The sequence below is a fragment of the Acanthopagrus latus genome, chromosome 7 (assembly GCF_904848185.1).
Source record: "Acanthopagrus latus isolate v.2019 chromosome 7, fAcaLat1.1, whole genome shotgun sequence".
NCBI classification, from domain to species: Eukaryota; Metazoa; Chordata; class Actinopteri; order Spariformes; family Sparidae; genus Acanthopagrus; species Acanthopagrus latus.
In genome coordinates, this window is record NC_051045.1 from 26416759 (window position 1) to 26442713 (window position 25955).

Below are 25955 nucleotides of genomic sequence, written 5' to 3' on the forward strand. Positions count from 1 at the left end.
GACAGGTTTCTTTGGGCCCATGCAGTAATTGTCTGGAGAGAGCTCTATTCAAAATAAAATAGTTTAAACCACCTGCAGTCTATAGGTGCTTTGGCTCGAAAGAAACAGGCTTCTTTCAATGTATATATTCTGAATGCATGGTGTGAATTTTTTTCAGCCAATACAAATAATTCCCTGCTTCTGATAGCTGATACCATTTAGATAACCAATAATTTCACAAGTTTGTAATTTGCAAAAGACCATAACCTATAGTTTATTAGTATTGGGTGCAAAAGAAAGGCTGGAAGATAATTTCCTGGTGTACTATACTTGAGTGTGTAGATGCTGCACCTGATTAATTGAATGCAATTTCACTCCTTATCTCTTTTACTTGACTTTCAGAAACTGATAATATTCATTACATATCATCTGTCATGTCTAATATAACCATAAAAAGAAAAAAAACACTAATGTCAGCAGTTCCCCAAATTGTTTTATTTAATTTATATTAACCATTTATATGTATCCACAGCAGTATTCTTAATGATCCCCACTTTATATACGCGCTCCATTACAAAGGAGGGGAGGGTTGAAGACTGGACAACTCACGCAAAACTGAAATAATGAAATGTAGCAAAGTTTCAGGAGAGGGGGGTATTTCACAGGGTCCAGGGTTACAGCCTGTATGAGCATGCAGTCATGCACATTTCAGTTTATACTGAAGCCTTTTGACAATTGCATCCACAGGATCGAATATCTAAATAAGTACAAAAAAATAATGAGAGAAATAATAACATACACTACAGCAACAGAAGTAAATTAAGTTTATAAAGCGACAAAAGACAGAAAAAAAGCATGTGTCCCTCGATATTAACAAAAAGTAGCAGGTCAGCACCCGTCTCGTGTGTTGTACTTTACATCAATTGCTACAATTCCAATCCATGTTACAGAATTGCCTGCCACAAACAAATCAAACGTAATACTTCAAAAAACAACAGAAAGATAAAAGGATTTACACACATTACAACAATCGTCACTCCCCAAATTTAGCCTAATAATCGACCGCAGCTTTAGCCATGGACTAACAGGTCAGGTCAAGGTTAGTGGTCAGGTTTTTAACCTAAACCAGACCGCAAGGTGCGTTGGTGCGTGGAGGCCTGGCAAGCACCACTCTGATCTGTCAGGTGGTTGAGTTTGAACTCCTGTAGCAGCAGCTTATTATGAGCTGCCAACAGGAGCTCAGAGGTCACAGACGTGTTTTCGCTTGTGTGAGACTATATGCACTGGATGAATATTATTACATATACAGTTCGTTAAGGGTTTATCAATAGGTGAGTATATTAATGTGAGTATATTCAATGATGTGTGTCTAGTCAGTACACATCTACATCTGAAGGTCTTCAACAAGTGAGTGCAGTAGAGTCCTCAGAGCCCAATCTCGTGGTTGTTCTGACACCAGATTAAGAGGCATGTCACTAATGAGCACTGATGTTACTTCAGCTGGGGGTGCAGCCTTTACTTGGGACCTCCGTGGATCAGCTGCTCTGATCTGGACTCCCTTCAGTCCTCACCACGGCTAGTCCACCTCCTCCATGTTGCTGTAGGATGGCGCCGCGCACTCCCCAGAGTGGGCGAAGAGGTCAGAGGGAACCTCTGGGGTCAGCGTAGGTGGTCCTTCAGGATCCAGGTCTGTCCCAAATAGTGACTGGCTAGAGGCCTGTAAAATAAACCAGTGTTGACAATAAATAATGCTTGTTTAGTATTCTGGGAGATTTGATCTGTTTTGAGAAAATGGCAAAGTTGTGACATGCCTTGTAAATAATATACATAAAGACTATAAACAGATGGAGATTTTATTTCCAAAAGGAGTACAAGGTTTTATATATATCAGAGAGCAGCATTGAGGTTGAGATATCTAGATACATTATTGCAGAGAAATTTAAATAGGTTATGATTTTTCTTTTAAATACAGTACTAGTACAGAGACCTTAGATCAGTTAATTACAAAATACAAGAGTATTCTCTCTAAGTTTATAGTACACACACATACATAGTTATATCTTTCAGTCAGATTAATTTACATCAAATCAACTTGAGGGGGAACTCCACCAGCTGTACACACCAAAGTGTGTTTACAGGTTTTTGGGAGAAAAAGTAGTACAAAGCCAAGTTTGTAATCTGATAAATTGCCGTAAGTAATGTCCATGGCTGCAGCATTGTGGGTTAAGTAGGCGCCAGATACTGAAAAGCAGTCCTCTGGTTTGGCCTTGCATACGCAAATGATCCAAACTGATACAGCAGAACCAGACATAACCATTTTTGTGTCCAAAACTAGGCACCTGCATTACCCACAATGCAACTAAGCCACTTTATAAAAAATATCCGAACACAAGCAGCTTCCTCAGAAGACATCAAAAGGCTTTAAGCTACTTCTTTTACATATACAGTAATCCAACAAAGTCCACTCCCTAATACCTGTAAATGCACTCACATGTGTAAAATTGCTGGAGTTACCCTTTAACAGCACATTAGCATTTGTAGTTTAAAAAGAGCTCAGCTTGTGCAGAAAACACCGGAGTTCAACTTCAGCCGTCAGGACAATTTTAACATCCACTGATCCCAGTACTGCCTTTTATGATGGGTACAACATAGTAGTGACTGATAAGCTATAAAAACTTGTCAGACTTCAGTCTTGCATATGTCTAAGTCAAGTATACACAGTCTGCTCTGAGCTATGGTGAGCATTTAAGGCAAACGCAGATCACTGTACACCGCCTTGATACCAGAACCGCTCTGAAATTTCCCTGAGTCCCACCTACACACTCAATCACTGCAGCAGCAGAGGAAACACATGCTCTGCGTATTCAAATATTTTAACTGATGCTAATCTGATGTCATTTTTTTCAAGGATTTAAAATAAGAGGTCGTATGTGTGATTAAAAGAGAAAAATGTTTCGATTTTTAAATTAAAGACAAATTAGGAAACTGATTACATTCTTCATCAGTTAAATGTTCATCTCAGATGTTTTAGAAGTCTAAAACTGTATATAATCCATAACTCCACTCAAAAGAGTTCAACACATTGAAAAACATTACATTCAGAAGTGGACGGTACTTCCTCACTGACTGCAAATTTGTAGTTTAACCTGGCTGTAACAAGACTGCATGGTCAATAAATGCAGTCTTGTCTCAATGCAGCTGTTATCTGATTTTGTACTATTTTACCACTGGACCATTGTTCACTACATTTAATCCTGAGAATTTAAAACCCTCATCTGGCTATGGCTTAAAAAGAAACAAACATTTCAACAGAAACCAAACATACAAAAATTATGGAAATTATGGAACTACTGTACATTTTGACACAAACAGCAATTGTAAGGCCCATCAATCAATTTTACATTAAAACGTCATAAGCAATTGGTCACACAAAACAGATGCTACTCTTTGCATCATGATGTAGCATTTAAAATGAGTCACTGCTGAAGTGCCTCCTCTCACACAAGCTCCATTCATCCATTTGCATTTTCACTGCTGGAATTTGCAATCGTATACTCTTAAGAGTGTAGTGCAATAAAAACAAAAGGCCTTCGACATGGTTTCATCTGCAGTTTTCTCTTTGTACTTGAATGATTATATCATAATTGTCATCTTTAAAGCATTAGATGCATTATTGTACAACTATGCCACAAAATAAATCTCATGGTTATTATTTTTTCTCTATAAAGATCAAGAATGAACGCCCACGCTCGACTATGGCCTTCAGAAGCTCATTGAGCCCATGAGCTGAGAACAAATGCAACACTAAAAACTGCAAATGTTTTTTCATTCATTGGAAGCAAGAGTCCATAAAATGCATAGAGGCAATGTAGTGAATAGTTTACACTCAATATACTTGAGCTGTATGCTGATAGTATCACTGTACTGAAGCTTTAAATACAGTTTTCTAATTATTTTACCTCAGTGTCATATAACTTCTGATATAGTGCCAAAATGGTTTTAAAGGGCTGAGCCATGTAAAGTTGTACCCTTCAAGTGCTGGGTAGGATGGTGAACCATTTTACCAGCCGAGGACCTGTGGGTGATGGTTCTCTCTCAAGAGTAGTGATTTAATCTTTCCCATCTAACCTCCCCTTGTTTGACCGACATATTTTCTTATTTCTGAAGGCTGCGGCCAAAGTACGTTCCCCTCTAGCCACCTCTAAAGTCCACTTTGTACAGGAGAGGGTAGATCAAGTTGATAAACAGAGCGAACAGGGCTGCCAGCGTGCCCAGAACAAAATATCGCACACAGTCATCGTCCGGATAGTCCGACATCCTCCGCCTGCGACGCCGTCGCACCGACCCTTCACTTCTGTCTTCATCTTCCTCACTTCTGTTCCTCGACGTTTGTCCCCTCCACAGTGATGATCGGAACAGTTCACCTTCATCGAGCCCCTCTTCTTCTTCCTCCAGTTCCCGCCATATTAGAGAGGCCTGCGATTGGCGGAAACCTGTGTCAGCTTCTGGGAAAAGGCACGGTCTAACAAGTGCTAAGATTACAACTGGTAATATTTAACAGATCTGCCTGACAGTTTCAACCATGGTGATTGTGGAGATTTGTAAATGGTAAATAACATGCCTTCTCTGTTGTAAGTTATTTAAAAAAAACAAAAACGGGAACACTTGAGAGGCTTGTCTCTCAGAAATCAGATGGATCAGTGTAGAGGAAGTTTACATGATTTCAAAGATCAACACACAGTTGAGTAAAACAAAAGAACATCTTCAACGGTTTCCTCAAGCCCTCTCCTGCCAAACCCCATGATAAAAAATGTAGATCTTACCCATTCTGTCTACAACAGTTACCAACATTGCGCATATCAGAACAAAGAGGTAAAAAGTTAAGGCATATGGTTAAGGCCGACTTTGGCTTCGATATTCACCAAGACTGACATAAAAATGTATATAACGCAAATGAATATGCCTTTAAAATAATGGAATAAAAGCAGTGAAATCATTTTTTTTCTTGTTAGTGTAACAGGATAACCATTCATCCCATAAGATCACACAGTCTCATGTCATCATCAGCATTGCAATGCTGCACCTGCCAACCTATGTGATAGAAACCACAGACCAAGATCTCATCTGAACACAGACAACAAAGTGCATCTTCAGAGAGGCAGGAAGTACAGACATCAGGAGTAGTAAAAAAAATCTCATTCTGTCATTCTTCCCCAATTTACTTATTACTTATTATTATTTTCCAATTTTTTTTAAATCATTTTTTTTAATTTTATTATTAGGGTTGTATGAGGTACCGTCCCTTGTCAGTCTATCACTTGCACTAGATGACCATCTGTGGAGAAGCAGCACGTAGCACCAAGGGAAGCAGAGCAGTGTACTGCTAAACGTTACCAACGTTACAGCAAGATGTATTTTAGCCACCTAAAGAAAAATATATCTGCTTAAATGCACCAGACCCAGTTCCCTCTCTGTGCTACTTGCCGTTTCCCCACACAGAGGGAGAGCTGAAGGTCATTTACAGCAGGTGATACACTGACTAGGGTAAGTACCTCATACAGCTGCACATCAAAACACCCCAACTATCACTTTAACACCTTATGAATTCCAGATGAGCACTGAGAGCCCTCTCTCTGTTAATCTCATCAATTAAACACAAATCTTTACATATAAAGTTAAAGCTGCACACTTCACTGAAGCTTCATAAAGTGAATGTCACAAGATGATAGTGTCTCAGTGGTGGATCTATCCATTATGAACTGAGCTGGAGTTGTTAAGCATTCAGCAGCACAAGCTCTAGTCAAGACTAAATGAAAGGGGATATGTACTCAGAGACACTTAATACACAGACATCTCAAATAAGAGCCACTAAATACTCGTCATTAGCCAACACATTACAATTCACAATGCCTGGAGAAATATATGCAAATCAATTGTCATCTCAGCAGGTACAATCTGATTCTATATCATGTATAATAAACACACATGACAATGGGATGCATCTGCAAAAACATGCTCCTATTTTATGCAGGAATTCTTCCAAAACACCCCTTATTCATTCATACACTGTCCATTTAACAATGGTCTAAACTACAACACTTTACAGTAGCAATTCAAGGAGTTACTGTTGCTTTTATCGGCCTGATAAACTGGAATTGGAATTTGGATTGGATTGGAATCAGCAGACAGCGTGCATTACAAGTCAGCAAGGTGTGAAATATGAAAGATATCTTGAAAGAACCTCACCCAATAGTTAACGTGTGGAAAATAGGAGTTAGCTGAGAGATATCTTAACCTTGGATAAAAACATCCAATGTGATAAGCTCTTTTCCCCCGCCTTTTATTGTTGTGGGGCCCTCACCTGGCTGGCAGTAGCTCCTGCAGAAGTGGGCGACTCTGCTCCTACAGGCCTGAGGAAGCGTGGCGGCCTCTCCACAGGGGAGTTTCGTCGTCTGTAGAACAAGACGTAGGCGTAGCGCGTCACCACTTGACTCTCATCCACCATTGTCACGGTGCTGTCATCAAAGAGACGCCAGCCTGTGGGGAAGGGGGAGTAAGAAAAGAGAGGTTGGCAACAGAGCAACAGACAAGAACCAGAGAAAAATGTAACACTAGTGAGGGCCAGTGCCAGTTACAAAAGATTGGAATAAAGCTCAGTGACTGCACACTCACCAACGTCACTGCGCTGGCTGTTCTTGTCACTTGGCAGGCGAGCATAGGCCGTGTAGTGGCCTCCAATCATTCCTCCGTAGTGATTGATGACTGCATACAGGTCGTAGATGGGCGGTTGTTGCATCTCATCCTTCTGCCCGATACAGAACTTACTCAGATCCAGATTCCTACAACACATTACATTAGAGGCTTAGCTATGGAAATGGGAACACAGTACTCAACGGGGTTTCATCATCGAAAACTTGTTTTGCATGTGAAAAACAAAACATCTTTTTACATTAAAGTGAGTAAAGATAAGTGGTGTGTGCAGAAGCGCAAGTGGTGGAAGTCTGCTTATTATTGTGCATTTACTTGACTGGAAAGTCCACCATGTCGTTGATTTTATCCCTCCAGATGAAACTCCTGAAGGAGAAGCGTTTCAGCTGGATGATCAAAACGTTGGGCAGACGCCACAGCAGCAGTTGTTTAGAGGCCTCTCGGTGCTGCTGGCACTTTGGACAGTACCTTAAAAAAAAAAAAAAAACAGGCGACCATTACTCTATAGTCCCTGTTCCTCAATGAAAATAAGGACCAAAAACACACATTTAGGTGAACAAATGTCTGAAGTAGTCATTCACTTTCAGGTTGGTATAAATAAATGGCATGCATAAGGAGACTTTCAAGCAAATATATTTGGGTACAAGTACCCGATGCAACACAAAACCTAAAGCACACTGACTCGTTTCAACGGGGGTACAAGGTCATCATGGAATATGGCTCAATAAGTTGGGATATTATGTGTTTGTCCGTATGCTCAATAGGGGGCAACCAGTGGTTTTTTTTTCAAGCCGATATAACAATTATTAGAAGTCAAGGAGACCGATAACTTGCAAGACGTATATATTTGCAGTAAAAATAGGAATTTTTGTGTCAAAGTTGAGAAGAACCAGTGATGGAATGTAACCATCTACACATTACAAAAGTACTGAACTTAAGGACAACGTTCAGGCACTTTACTGGAGTATTTCCATGTTCTACAAAAACTTGTTACCAGTTACTTTGCAGATTCAGATTATTCAGTATAAGAGGCTATAACTCTTTCCATGTAACCCATCACATAGCGTTGTGAGTAAGACCACAGACTAATGACTACAGACAGAGAAAGAATGCCGCATCAGAGCCAGAACTTTGAATTTATTTTATCAGCAAAAAATGCAGAAACTGGTAACCCAAGAACTGATTAATTAATATTGACCCTGATAATCAGCCAGGGTGAAAATCAGTCTATCGCTAGTGTTCAGCCTGAGCCTACTTTCGGATGTGTATGAGCCCATTTCCATTCCATTCATTTTCTATCTGTTCAATTCTATACCTACCATGCCTCCTCTGGTGCCAGCACCTCTGGCTTTGTGAAGAGGTTGAGGCACTGCTCCAGGGTGAAGTGTCCTGCTCTGGCTGTTTCGCTCAGGGAGCCGGGATCCTCTTCATACTCTAGCTCCTTGGAGCTCACCAGGACGTACTCCTTCAGACGCTCATTGTTTTTCCACACCAGCTCCAGGGTTGCATCCTCTGGGAGGTCACCCAGTGCATCCTCTGCAGGGGTTGGGGGGGTTGGGGGGAATAAAGCCGGTATGTGAAACTTACTTTCTTCTTAAAGATTAACATGCAATTTTTCTAAATCTGAACTAATTGTGGTAATTGTGGTCAAACCTCTCTCATCCAGCCTCTGTTCCTTGTTGTTAGAGTCCAGCACAGCGATGTAGAACTGACTGGCGTGACCTGATGCCGACTCACTTGGATGCTGATAGCCTGTTACTGCAGCTACAAAATGAGAAAATTAATCATAAAAGGCTGTAGACATAAAAAAAGAACAGTGACAGGAATACAAAAGCATCTATCGATTTGAAGTTTTTACCTTCTGGTCGCACCACCTTCTCACAGGATGTCTCTTTTTCAGCATGAGGGTCCAGAGAGCAACAGGACGCAGAGGAGACAGGCTCAGAGAATCCAGAGTCTGTAGTTCGTGTTGTGGGGAGGGAGGTCTGGGAGGAGGAGTGGGAGTCTGATTCCCCGGATGGGAGGGCTGAGGCCTGAGCACACTCTGCCTGGGACTCAGGCAGCTGAGAGGGGCTCTCTAGCTCCAGATTGCCTGCTCCTTCAGCACTGCTACCACCCATAGCTTCATCGCTGGGCCCAAGACTGTCAGGAGATCCTGCTGGCATTGTGGGGAGGTCCCCCCGACACTGGGGTGTTTCAGGGGATGTCCTGCCTGACTGGAAAGGAGGCTGGAACACATTGACAGAGAACCTGTGCAAACAAAGATATCGAGGAGATAAGCTTTTATAAATGGCTGACTCCTTACAGGGATGGGCGGGTCTGGAAGAACGCATACTTATTAGTCTCTCAATATAAACTAGTAGATGTGACAAACAGTACATTTTCTAATGATTTGTCATCCAGCTACCAAGAAGCGCCAAGTGTCACAATGATGGCTGAATAAAGATTTGCCCTACTGAGTGGAGGGTGGACAAATAAGCAACTAACAGTTTCTCAGTGTTGTAAAACACAGTTGAAAACAGGTATGACATGTCAGCTGTCGACTGAAATTTCTATGTAGACATGAGAGCAGCATTTAAATTGCAATCACATTGATGTAAGTTTTGGGTCTGCAAGTGGCTGTATACAGATGTGTCACACAAACTATTTAACTCTACTGTCATAGCATGATGATGAGCACCAAGGACAGGCAGTCAGACTACATACCTGGAGTAACCCTCCAACAGCTGGGTGAGGCGGGCATAGGAGAGCCGAGACTCGGGCACGCTGACCAGGAAGGGCAGGCCCACGTTTTCTGTGTTGGGTCGACACAGACCCTTGTGATTGGGCCAGTGAGTCCTCTGACACACTCTGGAAAGGGAGTAACCATGTTCATTGAAAGTTAAATCATCTAATTCCACAAGAAAATTAAAGATGACTCAGTGTACATCTGAAAGTCTAACAAATGTGTTTGTAACAATCTTGATGCTAATTCTTTTGATGGAACTCACTGATTGCAGTAGCCGACGCGATAGCAGCGAGTGCACCGCTTTAGCTTGTCTTCTTCAGACACTGGAGGCTTCAGGCAGGCAGCACACTTGGAGATTGGGATATTGGGGACCTGCAGTCTCTGTAGGGCATAACAATGGATAAGAACACCCTCTCCATAACAGCAAACAACGTTTTTGTTTTTTTTTTTACCGTTATGTAGTAATGCATGATTCAAGATTTTATTACCTGCTGCACTCTGAGCAACACCACTCTCTCTTTGGCAATGTCTTTGGAAAGCACCTCAAAGCAAAACAACATGTCAGAGGAGGACACTGTGTCCAGGGAATGGGACGACAGGAACATGCGCTGAAAGCGGTTTTTTGCCACCTGAGAGAGAGAAAAACAGTGTCCTCAAACTGCTCCAGTTCAGCTTCTCTAGTTCTGACTTAAATAGAAACTTCTGTCAAGAGTATACAATCTGAAATTTTTTTTAAGAATCTAACCTCTGCCAGTCTGAGGTTCTCTGGTTTGACCCTGACATTCCTGGAGATGGACTCAAGGACTTCAGCAGTGCTGGAGTTCTCCTTGCTCACACTCACCAGAAACTGACATACACATAAACATAAAAAAGTATTTTAGAGGGTGAGACACATGGAAGGTATCAGGGTTCTCCCCAGACAGTGGAACAACGGCGCTGCGCCGCTATACTACATTTTCAATGTTAGCTGCTTTATAGCGGGAGAGGGTGACGAGCGAGCGTCTGTCCCCCGCCTGATGATAATGACTGCCCCCCGGCACTACACTAAAAATTTCTGGGGAGAACCCCGGGTATCTTTATATTTTCACAAGACAAAGCAAAGTAACATGTCTACAGTTCATTGTTAACAAACACTGCAAGTAATGTGACTGTTTAGACTTACCTTAATGGGTTTTTTATGAGGTTCCTTAGCATAGTAGAAAACTGAGAGCACCTTTTGTTTCTGGGGCAAGGGCACGGGCAGGTAGAGGAAGGGGTCAAAGGTGATAGACACCTGAGGAAGAGGACAAAAATCACAAGAACATGAAAGTAGGTTATTCATCACTGTAATAAGGTGTGTTTCTGAAGTATATACTTTAAAGGAAACCACATATTTTGTGGAAAGTTATTGTCTGTTACCTTGGAGCATGTAGGGCACACAAGCTTCGATTTAAACTGGCCTTGGAAGAGGTCCACTATAAAGGAGTCATTTCTCATCTTGTGTCTCTGCCACGCCTCCTCCGCTACCACCTGCACAGACAGACAAACAATATCATCAGGTCTAGGCTTGAGTAGATTGTAGGAATCAAAATGAAATATCCCCAAAATTCATTTCTGCAAAGCGTTTCCTGCCAGCGACTGTGAACCTAGACCAACTCTCTGAATTTCTCATTAGGTAAAAAACACCCACCTCATCCAGCCGTCCGTCAGAGTCAACCGTCTCTGTGTACGGTTTATTCTGGATGCGATTCAAGTCCTCGTGAAGCCCGTCCAGTAAGAAAGCCATGAACTCCTGGGCATCATGCTGGGCGTAACCTGTAAACTGACTGGCTTTACTGGCCACGATCGCCTAATCAGTCACAAACACATAACAGAAAGGAGGGAAAGGAGGAAATGAAAACACTGATCGTATTCTCTTTGCTATGTTTTGCATAAACACGTTTCTGTGTTCTGCTCATATACCTTGAGTTTAGAGGGTTGGAAGGCATGATGTGTTCCCTTCCAAAGGGCCCTGAGCAGCACAGCAAAACCAATGGCCAGTCTGCCTCCTGTTCCAAGTGGATTATTACAGTTAATTTCTGCTTCAAATGCTCGATCTGCAGGGGAACAGAAAATACAAGTTAAGATAACGAGATAGACATCAACCACAAAGTGCAGGTCAGTACTTAAGTCACAGTTTAATCAGCTAATAATCCCTACAACCCGAATTGTTTATCCACCTTTTGGATGTCCAAAGAGCTAGGTGGCCTAGATTTTGCAATAACTATTTCAAGTTTTTAAATGCTTGAAAGACAGTACATCTGGCTTATGCAGCAAAAACTAGTGGAATTTTAATGAGTCCTCATTACACTTACCCCTGTGGGCCACTTGGCACCACTTTAATTTCCATGTTAGCAAGCAGAGGCAGCCAACACAACTAGAGATATTTTTGGCAGTAATTACTGTGAAAGCATTTTAAGTTTAACTATATACCCAGGCACTAATAAAACACACCCTGTTCTACCTCTTAGCTGCATTACAAGTCTTCACTGTAATAGAGAGCAGTTTATAACTACAGCATGTTACTTTACCATGGAAGTAATCCCTGAGTTCTCTGGTGTTGGACAGGGATTGGATGACACTGTTCATGAAACAGGTGTTGCCCAGGTTGACCAATCCTGTAAAACCAGGCAGGCACACCTTTTTCTCCTCCTCTTCTTCATGGCGCTCGTTGCTGGCAGGAGTTGCATGGGTCATAGGCTGCACCATGCAGGTAGGTTTAGGCTGAGACAGGAAAGATTTGGACAAAGATTCTACAACTTTAGTTCAATTGTCATCTTCACTTCTGTCTTCCAGCTACTGGACTATACTGCAATTCTACTATTCAAACATAAGGCTTTAACTGTTGATACTGCTTCTGTTCCCACCTCTTTATTCTTAGCCCGATAACAATATGTTGCTAAACCAGCCAGGGCACACAAACAAAACTGTCCTTTGCCTCATCACTTCAGTTTTGATAATTTTATATATTTCTACAAACCGTGGTAACAGTGGGCTCTGTCTTGGTGATGGGAACATGCTCAGAGACAGTACGAGGAGCCACAGTTTCCAGACCGCCATCCTCAACTCTGGATGAGGCCTTCGGGGCCTTGGGTTTCTCCTCCCCAACCCTCGGAGGCTCTTCCTTGGCTGGCAGGCTGTGCTGGCTGCTGCCCGGCTGGCTCTTCTCCATGCATGCAGGGCTGGAGGGCACAGCCACTTTGGCGCCCCCCACTGCACCTTAAACAGAGGAGAAAGCCGCTTGTGGTTAGTGGATTAAGTTCGGCACAGGGCTGACTGGTACTGAATATGAATAGTTTACACCTGTGGCATAAATCATATAGCATTTAAAGCCTTTTCAGGACATACAAAAAAACACACAAAATTTGGTATGTTTTCGTAAAGATTGATTGATTAATTTACACATTCTTTAGTTAATACAAAACAGCTGTTATATTCAGCTCAGCTCCAGCCACACACTAACTTGATTGGTAAAAGACATAGTTTAAATAGCACGCAACAATAACATGTTTTCATATTCATGTTTGTGAGTATATCACGTCAGCATTCATTCAACATGAAAACCTATATCTATAGTGTTAACACTGCGTAGATGTAGACCTTGTGTTGCAGGAGCTTCCAGACCCCCCCAGCGCTGGCTGTGCCTCTTCTTCAGCGTGATGTCCAGTCTGGAGGGGGTGAAGGAGTAGCTGCACTGCTCAGGCTGAATCAGGTTCCTGTGGCATGGGACAGAGATTTGTAGACACGTCAGAATGACCTGAGACTACAGCTCAACGTCAATCTCTTATGACACAGACTGTGAACTACTTCAACTTTCCTCAAATGGTAAGACTGAAAAACTGATGGGGAAAAAAAAAAATGGTTTCCCCATCAAAGCGTGTTACCCCTTACTAGTGGGTTTGAAAGGGTTCAAAACCAGCATTCTTTCCTTCTTTCAGTAAGTAACATAACCTGCCTGCTCAAATTGAGACAAATCTTGTGCTTACTTCTTCCTTTGGACACTAGCCAGGCTGCTAGCAGTAGTCATGTTGGTAATGCTACCACAAGCTAATGCTCGCCGACAGAATATAAACAAGGAGCCACAAGAAAACCAGGAACAAAAATTACCATGGCTCTTAGAAATTCATAAACTTTATAAATTGTCTGTTTCCACTTAAATTCAGCGCAACTGTTCAGATATGCAATTGCACAGGAAAATATGCAATGTTTGCTATCTGCAACTGGCCATTTAAAGATTACTTTTAAAAATTAGGAAAAAAACATGGCTTGTTACCTGAGTTTGACTTGCCACTTGAAGACTGTGTTCGGCCCACAGTCTGAATGAAGCCGCAGAAAGTTAGTATCGCTGTAAAAGGAGAACACAGACAGATTATTCACGGGTTGTTGTTTAAAGTTTGCTAAAAATGATAACCATCCTTTATTGGTAGCATGTTCATGTTCACTACCTCGTCTGGAAGATGAGGGTGAAGTCCTGTTCCCTGAACAGGACCCTGGCTGTGTCCCTGCAGATCCCCTTCATGTAAACATTAACCACCATCAGGTCTGTGCCCTTTTCGTATGAATCATTCTTCACAAATTGCAGGTTAATCATTGGCTCCGGGGCTGCAGGAAGTTATTCCACATATTAACAACATATTAAATCAAAATTAACTGCATGATAATTCAATACCAAGGTCCTCTGCATTCCCAAACACCTTCTTTACTAACCTTCTTGTTGCTTTAATTCCAGAGCAGGCTCCTCCTTCGACTGGTCCCTCTTCTCCTCTCCGTCACAGCTGCCCTGCCTCGGGACTAGACTTGGTGACTGGCCACGTTTGGCAGCCGCTCCAACAGCTGGTGCTGAACCTGCTTCTTTAGACCCAAGCTGCTGGCCAATCAGAGTATCCTGCTCTGATTCCTGCTCAACAGGCTTTTTCTCTGGCTCCGAGTCAGTTCTATCTCCAGATGTTTCTGGAGAAGCCGAGTCGTTGTTCAAGGAGACAGGTTTTAGACGGTCACTGGTGCTGATGTGAGCTGCTGGTTGGCTATCACTGCCATGTGCTGTTGCTCCAGACCTGTCTGATGACTGGCTTCGCTTCTCTGCCACCTGAATCCAGAAAGACAAGGATTTTTACTCTCTAGAGCCTTGTAGGCACTGGAAACCAAGTGAGCAATGGATTCTTCACATCTGACATGGTTTCTACAACTCCCAAACAGCTTTATTCTAGTTCAGACAGAGGCCACGTACAACAAAGTATCAGCAATTCTTAACAAAGCTTCAGCACAGTTGACTTCCGACACTAGATGCTATGCAGTCACCTCATGCTATTGTGTGGACAAACTGCGAGACTGGTGACAACCAACAGGAACTGAGTTCATTTGCGAGGCAGTGATAAAATCGGGTGTTTTCATTAATGTTTAATAAAAAAGACAAGTCTCTTCCAAGCTCTTGGAAACTTAAAAAGGCAGAGCCCACACAGGCCAGATGGTGTTTTCAGCTGTAATGTCATAAAACATGGTGCTGAATGATATGAGGACATTATCCAATTAGAAAAACAAAATGCATGGAGCGCTGTTTGGGTGTGGAAAAAAAGTTTCCCTCTGGTGCTCTTCAGTTTAGGGATCCAAGTAGAACTTATACGAAAAGATCTGAGGCACTCAAGAGGGTAATGATTTTTAAAGCCTTTATTAGTACATGGCTAGTCTAATAAAACATGCCATATGTTTTTATTAGACTAGCCATGGACTAATAAATCATCTTTAAATCATTACCCTCTTGAGTGACATTATCCAATTGTGATTTGTTTGTCATAGATTAAACCCCAGCCCTGTAGTATGAAATATGTTTAGAACCATTTCTAAATCAACTGTATCAGATAAAATAATGCAGTCACTTGTACTTACAAGATTCAATCCAGTCAGTCTACTCTAAGAACATTTTGAAACCACTGGTTAAACCATTTAAACCAGATAAGCCAACATGTATTAATCTGACCTCTGACGTTAGAGTTGACAGCTCTGCACTCCATTTGCTTACGTTTGTTTTTTAAAGAATGAATTGACAAAACGTTACATCATTAAAGCATTAATATTCAGTCTTCAAGACCTTTACTGAAATCACAATTAAAGTCCGTGTAAAGCAAATTCAGCCATTTTCTTCTAAACACGTGAAATAGGTCATAAATGTATTTCTTTAAAACATGTAAAAGGCCTTTCAACCATTTAGAATTTAATTGTGGAGCTTGGCTCACAAACTGTTTTAAAATTTCTGTGTTCAGGATTTAATGGGCAGGTTAGAAATCATGGCCGCTTTACGTAATGCGGCTATGATTGGCATAAACCCCACCCTGCTGCAGAAGCGGTATAAATATGTTCAGCACACATTAGCATCGGTGGTTTTCTGCTCGCTTTCTAGTCTGGGATAGCGTCTCTTATGATAGCTTGCATCTAGCTAACCGGTCATGTCTCCTCCACGTCGCTCGTGCATCTTTCCTGGATGCCACAGTGTGCAGAGTAACAGCGCCGTTAGCCTATTTAAGTTTCGTACGGACTACAATTTTGTCAAGAGGAGCTATGTAGAGCGTTCAAAATCACCACCAACACCCATCTCTGCAGTGTCCACTTTACCCCTGATAGTTAAAGCAACTATCACCAGGTAAAGTCTGGATTTCTGAAGAGTCCGTTGACGCTGGTCAGTGGGGTCGAACCGACCCTCTCCGTCCCAGGCTTGCATCCTCCCGTCCCGCAGACAGCGGGTGCCACCATCACCACAGCCGGCATTATGTGCCGGCCACCGACCCTCTCCGTCGCGCCGACAGCGGGTGCTTCCATCACGGCCACCGGTATTATGTGCCCGCCACCGGCCCTCTCCGTCGCACCGACAGCGGGTGTTCGATCACAGCCACCGGCATTGTGTGCCGGCCACTGACCCTTTCCGTCGCACCAACAGCGGGTGCTTCCATGCTTCCTTCATGGCTGCTGGCATTATGTGCCGGCCACCAGGAGAGTGACGGGAGCAGCTAGCTCAGACGGAGTCGATATGTGAGCTATCGTTTTCTGTGCAAATGCAGCATACATGATTCAATTACTTCATAACTAAAGCTATTCCACAGCTGGTATTGTCCCTCACAACTGATAAAAATTGGGCAGACGGAGTCATTGGGGAGCTTGTGGTAATAAAGTGACTGTATGAAAGAAGTATGGAAAGTAAGTACATGGAGACGGCTCCCCTCCTGCACGTGGGCGTGGTTCCAGCGCCTCTAACCGACGCGCCCCCAGCGTTTCACAGCAGAAGTAAGTGCTGCTTTTCCATGATTTTGAGACCTAATTTTATATACTTAGAGATAGTTTTAATCTTTCAAATTTGGCTCAGTGGTCAATGACACGCGTTTCTGTGGTGTGACAAAATCATAACACAAATTTATTTCTGCGCAGTGGATTCCTGCAGTAATGATAATCACTGAGCTGCGGAACTCTACTGCACTCGGTAATCGACTCACAGGGCTTCCCCACAACGAGCCTGCAGCTGGAGAGGTGAGTTTTGTTTATCTATTCCGACAAAGCCGGCAACGATATCAAATGTTTGATGCGCTGGGACCCTGTTTGTAATGTTGCTTAAGTTTGGTGCTGTTCTGGGCATTATTTGTGGCTATTTGATGGCGATTTATACTTGGACCCATTTACAGCAGTGTATTGTTGTTGTGCGGTCATTTCTGAAGATGCTAAAACTACGTAAGCTAGCGGTCTGCAAACTTTATCTTTAGAGGGGGGTCGTACTCGGTGTCGCGGTGTGTTAGACCATGGATTAAACCTACACAGGAATATCCCTTTAATTATACTGTGCAGGACAAATAATAAAAAAAGAACACTAACATTCCAAATGAAAGTAAGCAAGTGTGTTCAGAAAAACAAGAGATCTAAAACACCAGTTTTCACCTGAGTTTTGTTGGTATGGCTGGTAGCGTCTGCTTTCTGTTCCTGTCCACTGCCAAGTCTCTCTGCTTTGTTGTCTCCATCTCTGCGTTGTGTTTGTGGGCTCCGACCAGCGGGCAGATGTGAGTGAGGAGCTTTGCCATTGGCTACTGTAGACTTCACAGCATGTGTGTCCCTGTCGACCAGGGATGCGGCCTCCTTGGTGGTCTTGGGCGGCCGTACAATGGTGCGCTTGGCACTGGGTTCCTGAGGCTGCTGCTCACCTTTTGTGACCGTAACTGGTTTGCTAATGGTGGCTGAGCCATCTCCAGCTCCACCTTTCACCCCTACAGAGTCTGTGGTGGCCTTGTCGGACACCGTTTTGTTTTTCAGGCAGCGCTTGACAGACCGCTCAGCTTTGCTACCGCTGCGCCGAAACTCGCTGTGTGCAGGTGAGGAGGGCGGCTGGGGCTGGAGTTTCGGCTGCAAGGGGGACGGTTTGGGTTTGTCTGATGAATCCAAGGCAACAGGCTTCATCTCCAGCTCCTTGTCATTTTTGGTCTCTGTGGGAACTGCCTCCTTCTCCTTCTTGTTTGACTGAAACAGAACAGAAAGAAGAAGAAACATTTTTATCATTTAATCAAAAGCAGACTAAGTTGTAGACACTGTTTACCATATGAATTCCTTTGAGGTGCCACTGATGATTAATGAGACATTTTCAAGAAATGTATCATTACAGATACAAACAAGAAACAAATGCAGTCTTGCAAGGACAAACAGAAAACATCTCTCTTTGTTATCTTATGTAACTCACCTTAAGTGAAGGCCAGATGTGAAAGGGAATCTTCTTCTGCATGATGACGTGCAGCATACCTCCCTTCTCTTTGTACTGGACTCTGCTACACGAGGCCTCAATTTCCTCCTGCAACTGGCAGCGCCACTCCCGTCCATCTGAGAAATACAAATATGCATACAGATTTTTAATGCATCAACTCAGAATAAAGTGAGACAGCAGCAAGACCAAGACCAAATACACCGCTCAATGATGTTAAGGCATACTGTATGTTTAAATTAAAACACATGGTTAAACACAAACAATTCAAACAGGTAAAACTTCACTGAGGCCTACACCCAAATGCACAACCATGTCTGTTGTTTTACGTTTATATTATTAAAATCAAGTTCTATCAATTTACACTCAACGGTAGTAGTTTCTGTTAATGTTGCATGCATTATCATGACTTACCCGGGAAGCACACATGGCAGTGTGTATCAGTGAAGGTAGTGTTGATATCCTCTATCCTCTGCACACCCTCCCCACAGCGCAGTCTCACAGTAACTTCATTGACATTCTGCTTCCAGTCCACAAACACATCTGTAAAACACAAAAGGAAAGGAAGGTCACATGGAAGAACTTGACAGGTGGCACTTTCCCTTCATATCATGATTTTGAGAATACACTGATCAGTCACAGAGTTAAAACCACTGACAGGTGAAGTGAATAATATTGGTCAGTGTTCTGCTGGGAAACTTCAGAGCTCCGATTAAACTTTCAAGTAAAAACAGCAGTGATCACACTGTCACTCTACTACCCTGAGAGAATATACACGCACACCCTGAAATGCACCTGCTCACAAATTCACATTGGGCATGCCACGGCACTCACAGGCAGAGACTGAAGCATTCAGTACAGTGAACTCAGCAATCACAGACGGGACATCTAAAATTATCTGCGCCACACAAACTGTACATGAAGTAAACAACTGCATCAACGCAAACAATCAACTTACTCCACAAAACATGCTACCAAGCTATGAACATGCTTTTCAAGGTAGAATCAAAAGCAGAAATTTTAGCAAAAAATATCCATATCCATGACAAACGTGTACCATTTTTCATGGTGACCTCAAAGTCAGAACAGTGGTTAAAAATAAAATGTCATCCAGGTAGTACGAAAACTACATTTCCTGCCAGCGAAGGAGTCATGGACACACTTCAGTCTTCAACTACTAACTACGGAGCCTCAACTTTCTCACGGCCACTTCTTACTCTCTCACCTTTCTCTCTAACTTAATCGCTCTAGAAAAGGTCACAAGCAACACCCAATCCCTTCCAGCTGGTGGCAGTTGCATTGCTAAGAGAGCAACACCACAGTGGACTCTTATGACTGGGAAAACTCCGCACCAATGTTCATGATCTAAACACATTGTTAGTGCAAATTAAATATGTTAGTCCTCATGGTCACATATTTAGATTTACAATATTTCTGACAGAATTATGGCGCAGAAAATCTGTCATTCTAATACTGTGGACTTACCATCTGCACACTGAGGTTAAAATGATAAATGAGGGGATAATTTCTGAAACTGCATATCAATAAAAATAAAGTACAATAAAGTGCCAATTTATTGGAGGAAAATATTTTTCAAGTTATTATATTATTATCAATTACTGGTATCATTTTTTGCATGTCTGTTTGCCAATAGAATAAATGCACTTAAAAATGCAATTTCTCTAACTACAGTCACCACTGTTCTCACTCGATTTCCCATCCACAACACTTCCACAATTACTGACAACATTTCACGAGTAATAGTCTATCAAGAGTGAACAACATGAGACTACAAAATAACTAGTAACTTTAATTATCAACTATGTTCTGTTGGAAATGTGAAGTAGCCGTAAATAGAAACACTCTAGTATCTTAAGTGCTTTAAAAGTTACATTCCATCAATAGTTATTCAACATTTTTCACAACACTCTCGCTATTTTCGGACGGGGGGGACACTCCTCGCCGTCAGTCGGAGGACGGACGGACGCTCCCTCATCACCCTCACCCGCTACAAAGCAGCTAACATTGAAAATGACTATAGTGGTGCTGAGCTAGAAGTATAGCGGCACAGCGCCACCGTTCCACCGTCTGGGGAGAACCCTGTATTCACAGCATTATAAGCCAGAAGTAACCTCGTATTTGGGCATGCCCATAATGCCACCTGGTAATATTCAGCAAGGCAACACAGACAACAAACAACCAATGGAGCCAAAGGGATGCCTTGGTCCAGTATCAGGTATCCACGTGTTGTCATCAACACAAGATCTATTATTAAAAGGTGTACCTAAGCCTCTGGTCTAATTCTACTAGAACAAATTTAATCAGGTACACGAAGGTTAAAAAAAAAAAAAAACAGGTACCACCACAACTTTAACATCAATGAATTTTTTTACTTCAAATTTTGCCCCACTTCTAACCAATTCAACTTGATGAAATGTGTAAAACAGGCTATGTAACTTTTGCTTTACAAGGGTTAAACAAAACTATCACATCTCTAATCATCTACTATAATCAAACACTGGGTTGATCTGGGTGTTATTTTAAACTGTAAACTACTACTACTACAGTCATTTTAACAGCATGTGAAGAAAGACTTGTGTCCCTACCGACTTTAGAACTGTATGGTGTTGTGACTCATCAGACACTCTGGTCAAGGGCTTATAGGTAATGTGATAGTCCCTGTATCAGCATTTGTAGTGCCAGTGCCAGGCATATCCATCACATGAAGCAACTCAATTACAGTTAAGGGTGTTTTTAGTCATGTGCAATCTAAACAAAATTTTGCAATGATCACTATACAGCACTAGAAGGACGTGGAATTACGCTTTTTTCCACCCCATTTGGACACCGACAGAGATTAGCAAGCAGAACAATGTGCATTTCAGAGTAAATACAAGGATACATACCAAAAGCTAAGAGAAACCTCAAACCTAATTTACAAGTGTTATGCAAGGAAGGATTATGCTGTATATTTTAACAACCATAATAAATACGTCAATGGTCAGGCAAGTCGATCTATAGTTCTATGTTTGAATTCAACTTAAAATTTATCCTGAACACAAAGCAGGGTTATATCACTCGAAGAAAATGTTAAAATGGCCATTCTCCTGCTACAACGCAAATTCAGCCACAAGCACTGAAAGGCATGAAAATTTATAAAGAAAGCTATAATCTGTATCAACACACCCACAAGTAAGATGAAAACAGAGAAAAAAAAAATTAATGAGATACACACAACCCACATTAAATGACAGGAGAGTATGTACAAAGTGTTGAGTTCATTTAATAAAGCTTTCAGGCAGCAGCGTCAATTGCAACCAAACAAAGTGATAATCACACAACTGAAATAAATAAAAGTATGGACAAGAGAAATTGTTTAGCAACTCATGTAATACGAGTATGTCTTCTGTAAAAGATTGTTCAACTGATCAACAGATGCAGAAACTGCTGCATCAACTTCTAAAAAAAAAATCATTAACGTGTTAATGAATGACAAGAGAATTTATGGTTGGCTTGGCACTGTGCAGCCATAATAATCTCCATGTAAATGCACTTGCCAGACTATGATTCCAAATTACAGACCAAGCCTTTATACAGCAGCAAGTTTATGTGACCTACATATTGTCCACACATCACATTTCAATGTAGGGCAACAACTACTTATTACTTTAGATTTTGATTGAGATTTTCTTGATCAAGAGACTTAATCACTGGGTCTACAAGTTGTCAGGAAGTTGTTTTAAAAAATATACATTACCATATAATCTAAAATGATTTCTTAACAATGGCTTGTTTTGTACTATATGACCAACAGCCCAAAAGCCTAAGATAAAGATTACGATGACATACGACAAGAGATATGCCTTTTTTTTTTCAAACAACTATGCATTGTTTACATCCATGTATGCTAGCTGGCATTCATCTCCCTCCTCATCTCTGCTGGCACATTGCAATATTTCTTGGAGCACAGCAGGATGTGTTTGTTTCAAACAAAAATAATGACCCACTTGTAAAAGAAATACTGCCCCAGAGCACTTCTACTGGTCATCCAGTGTATATTTTTGACCACTCTGTATCATGCTTGCAAACAAGGACAGTTGCACACAGCAAAGAAATCATCCTGCCTACAGGACAGGCAGGCAGACAGAGTGACAATTGGCGGCTGCAACATACACAGAAGTATAGCAATACTCCAATGAAGGCAGGGAAGAAGACAACAACGGCAACAACTAAATATCTTATAAGAAATGTTTGTTGTATGTAGATTTCAACGATATGCTTATGCCTTGGTAAGAAACAATGAATGTAAACATAACTTTGTTTTAAAAAAAAATCAAGTTATCCTAGGTGATCAGACACCTTGGATTCTTATCTGCTTTAACAGGTGTGCTAAAAATTGTCAAACAGGTGCGTAAACTTCAATATAATGCTAAAATGCACCACCGTATTGGCATAATTCATATCCATTTCATAATATATTCAAGTATCTAAACAGCAGTGGATTTATAGTTTCATTCCATTTTCATTCTTTAGAATGACAGTTTAACCTGACAAATCATTTTCAAATTCATCAACAACAAATATTCTGTGGACTGCACCACATATGTGGTCCTTACCTTTCTTGACCTCAGCAATCACTCCATCTGCAGCTGCTGCTGCCCTCTTGGCTTCTCTGCTCTCCTGGTTGGCCCTGTCCTTCTGCTTCTTCTTACTGGTACTGGAGGACAGGTCAGAGCTGTTGTCCCTACCACTGCCTCCTCTCTGCTGAGCCCCACCACGACGGCCCACTGTCTCGTTACCACCGCTGCTGGCCATCTTCAGGCACTTGGCGCTGACAGGCCGCCCGTCGCCAGAATCACTACCGCTGCTGGGGTCTGGATCTGAGGTGTGCCTCTTTCTGCCTGGCCCGGCTATCTTGGCGATGATACTGGTCTGAACTCTCCCAGAACAGAATCAGGAAGGCTGTGGGGGGGGGTGGGGACCTGAGGTGGAGGGCACATAGACACTTAATAATCAAGACTGTAATTTTTATGTTTCTTTGGCATTATCTTAATTATCATTACCAATCTAACAAAAGTGTTAAGATAAACAACTCAGGTGATCAAGACAATGCCAAAAAAAACACACACAAGAGACAGAGGTTTACAGTTTAAAAAGTATTAAGGAGCTTAATTTTAAGTAAGTACAACAAAGCTGAACAAGAAAAGGACACGATGTCTTACAAAAGGAGGCATATGACTGCACATAACGTGTAGAACAAGACCAACGCTGAGCCGTGCCTCGTTTCCTTAGCATTGCAATAGCAACTTGCTAGCTTGGACATTCAAATGACAAACAAAGGACAACAGCTAAATCAGCCATTTTATTCGGCAGTGAGTACATTACATTTACTAAAAACATGGGTGGTATTAAGATAGCTAGCAAGCCAAACAACATCTTGTCGTCCCCAGAGTTGTTAGCTTGGTGACTGGTATATTAGCCGGCCGACTGCAGAGGTTCGCTTAGTTTAAGACACAGGTGTTTGCGGCGGTCATGTGCCCGTCGATATGTCCCATTCTTTCACGTTAATCTAACGTGACATTACCGACAATTATTCTTGTCAATCCCATTTATTTGGATAAGCAACTAGTCTTCATATAATAATAAAAACGACATAACATAAACGCTATGAGATTATCTAGATGTCTGTCCTTGCTGGGGTGTTTGGGACAATGCAATCCGGGGAGGGTACATTAGGGTTCAACGGTTAACGTTACTGTATCCTAAGTTAGCGGTCTAAGCTTTATTTCATAATCAACCACTCATATTTGTACTGCATAACGGCAAATGGTATTTTAAAACTCGCTTCTCAGTACGATCAGTGGCACAAGCTCTACTCTGAATCTTCCGGCAGAGCGCAGGACAAGTCGTGCAATCAAACGCTCCTACAGTCTTCGAGAAGCTAATGTCATTAGCCACAACAAGCTAAGGCTAGCTGACACGAAAGGACTGATACGGCTACCTATTTACACAACCAATACAGCATGACATCACGTGACACCTGATGCCCGTCTGTGATTAAAATGAAAACTCAATATCTACATAAAAACAGGAGACTTACGGGGCTTCAATTTGGCGAGAACCGAATGTTGTTCCTTCCACACACACGAGCTGCTAAGCTCCTTCACAGCCGCGGGCCGCTGCGCTCCTGCCCGCACTCGAAACCCCGTAGTCCACGGTGTTTCTGGAATGTTCTTTCATTTATCCGGGACCCATTTTTGGTAACTTGAAAGTACTTATTTAAAAGAATTAAACAACAAAAACAGCATCTGAAAAGGGGCTCCGTCTGGTGTCAGTTCGGTGTCATCCGGCCTCTGCGGCGTGAATCCTACTTTGTTTGGAACAAAATACACTGCTGCCCGGCCAAACCTGAAATGAGTGCGCGCATAGGCCACTTCCTGGCTGGCGCGTTCACGTGATCTGTAGCTCTTCCTTTCGCCCCCCCAACACGCACGCACGCACGCATGAACGAACGAAACACAAATATTTAAAAATACACATTTATGATTTTTTTGCTGTGGCCTGTTTACAAAAAAATGGATTAATGGATTGTCAACAGTAGAAGACGGAAAATCCCAATGGCTGTGTCAACGTGCAGCATTAAAACGCAATACAAACAGAAGTTATTGAAGTGGCTCCCGAATTTTTACTTAATCTTGAGGCCATGTCTTGTTGAGGTGGCCACCTGTTCAAATCACATTTTGATACCCCTAATACTCTCCTGTGAATACATGTCCTTCCTGTCAGATGATTAATACTAGCAGAGACACACAGAGAAACCCAGGGCTGGGGAGTACACGAGTGCAAAAATACTGGTTGGTTTCTAATGCACTTGGCAGGGCCGACTGGGGGAACTTCTGCTTCAACTAAAGCTCATCCCAGATACACCACAGTCAAATTTAAATGGTACTCACGTGTCAACTCTTTATATGGGCCCATATTACCATCTGAGGAGGGGCTGACAGGACCATAATACATAGGCAGCCTACTATTTTTAGACAGGGGCCTTGTCCCGAAAGGCACTCTGAGCCCTGTGTTGACTGCTATGACGCAGAGCAGTCGTGGTATCATATTTCTTATAATTGAGGTGTAGAAATGCTAACTTAGACTGAGCACCGTCAAAACACTTATTAACTTAACAAAACAATATTGTATAGACAAAACAGCAAAAGCAAATATTACTCGCCTTTTCTGATCTCCCTAAAACACACAATAGGTCCTTTCTGCTGCTTTATGAGGTTTTTCATCAGATTATGCTCTGACCCAGAGCTGAATACAGGCAGGAGAGGCCAGAGATGTCTGTTTGGATTTTGGATATGAAAAGTGGATTCATCTTCACTCCTGGCTGCAGCAGTGATCGGTGGAGGTGACCTCCATTTTCAGATGTTTCTGTTCTGTCATCCATTTTGAGATTGTATCACGTGTAATCTTGACTGCTGACTGGAGCTGGAGGGGAAATTAATTTCACCTCATGAACATACGAGTTTCACAGAGGAGAGGGGGAAAAGACACACAGACACTAGCATCTATGTAATGTGCAGTTAAGTACACTGGCTGTTTGTGGCACAAGCAACAGGAAAACCCATTAGTAACAACAACAACCAGCGCTGCTGATGAAAATCCATCTGACATGACTCCGTCACAAATGTTCGCAGATTCACATTAAAGGTTTAGTCTTGTTAGCTGTCTTCCCCACCCAGAAGCAGCAGCAGGCGACTGAGCAAAACGCACCGTGGCCTCAAGTAAACCTGTTTTTTTTTT

At 42.2% G+C, this 25955-nt stretch overlaps 1 protein-coding gene across 4 annotated transcripts; it reads right to left on the reverse strand.

The window, feature by feature from the left end:
* Window positions 1-452: 452 nt before the first annotated feature.
* On the reverse strand, window positions 453-24598 carry usp19 (ubiquitin specific peptidase 19). Of its 4 annotated transcripts, none has more exons than XM_037103852.1 (26): window positions 24256-24597; window positions 22772-23137; window positions 18570-18698; window positions 18138-18274; window positions 17348-17920; window positions 14141-14519; window positions 13879-14035; window positions 13707-13778; window positions 13034-13149; window positions 12414-12646; window positions 11965-12157; window positions 11357-11490; window positions 11085-11243; window positions 10814-10924; window positions 10578-10688; window positions 10161-10262; window positions 9904-10044; window positions 9678-9796; window positions 9394-9537; window positions 8546-8937; window positions 8341-8451; window positions 8007-8223; window positions 7003-7155; window positions 6652-6818; window positions 6341-6516; window positions 453-1696 (listed from the first exon to the last, which is right to left on the reverse strand). In XM_037103852.1, exons 2-26 carry the CDS (start codon window positions 22968-22970, stop codon window positions 1556-1558), a joined length of 4566 nt encoding a protein of 1521 aa, XP_036959747.1. In that variant the 5' UTR covers window positions 22971-23137; window positions 24256-24597; the 3' UTR covers window positions 453-1555. The 4 variants fall into 4 exon arrangements, with proteins under 4 accessions (XP_036959747.1, XP_036959746.1, XP_036959745.1 ...); XM_037103851.1 differs by having other exon boundaries at window positions 12414-12652; XM_037103850.1 differs by lacking the exon at window positions 453-1696 and adding an exon at window positions 1815-4455 and having other exon boundaries at window positions 24256-24598.
* Between the last annotated feature and the right edge of the window lie 1357 nt (window positions 24599-25955).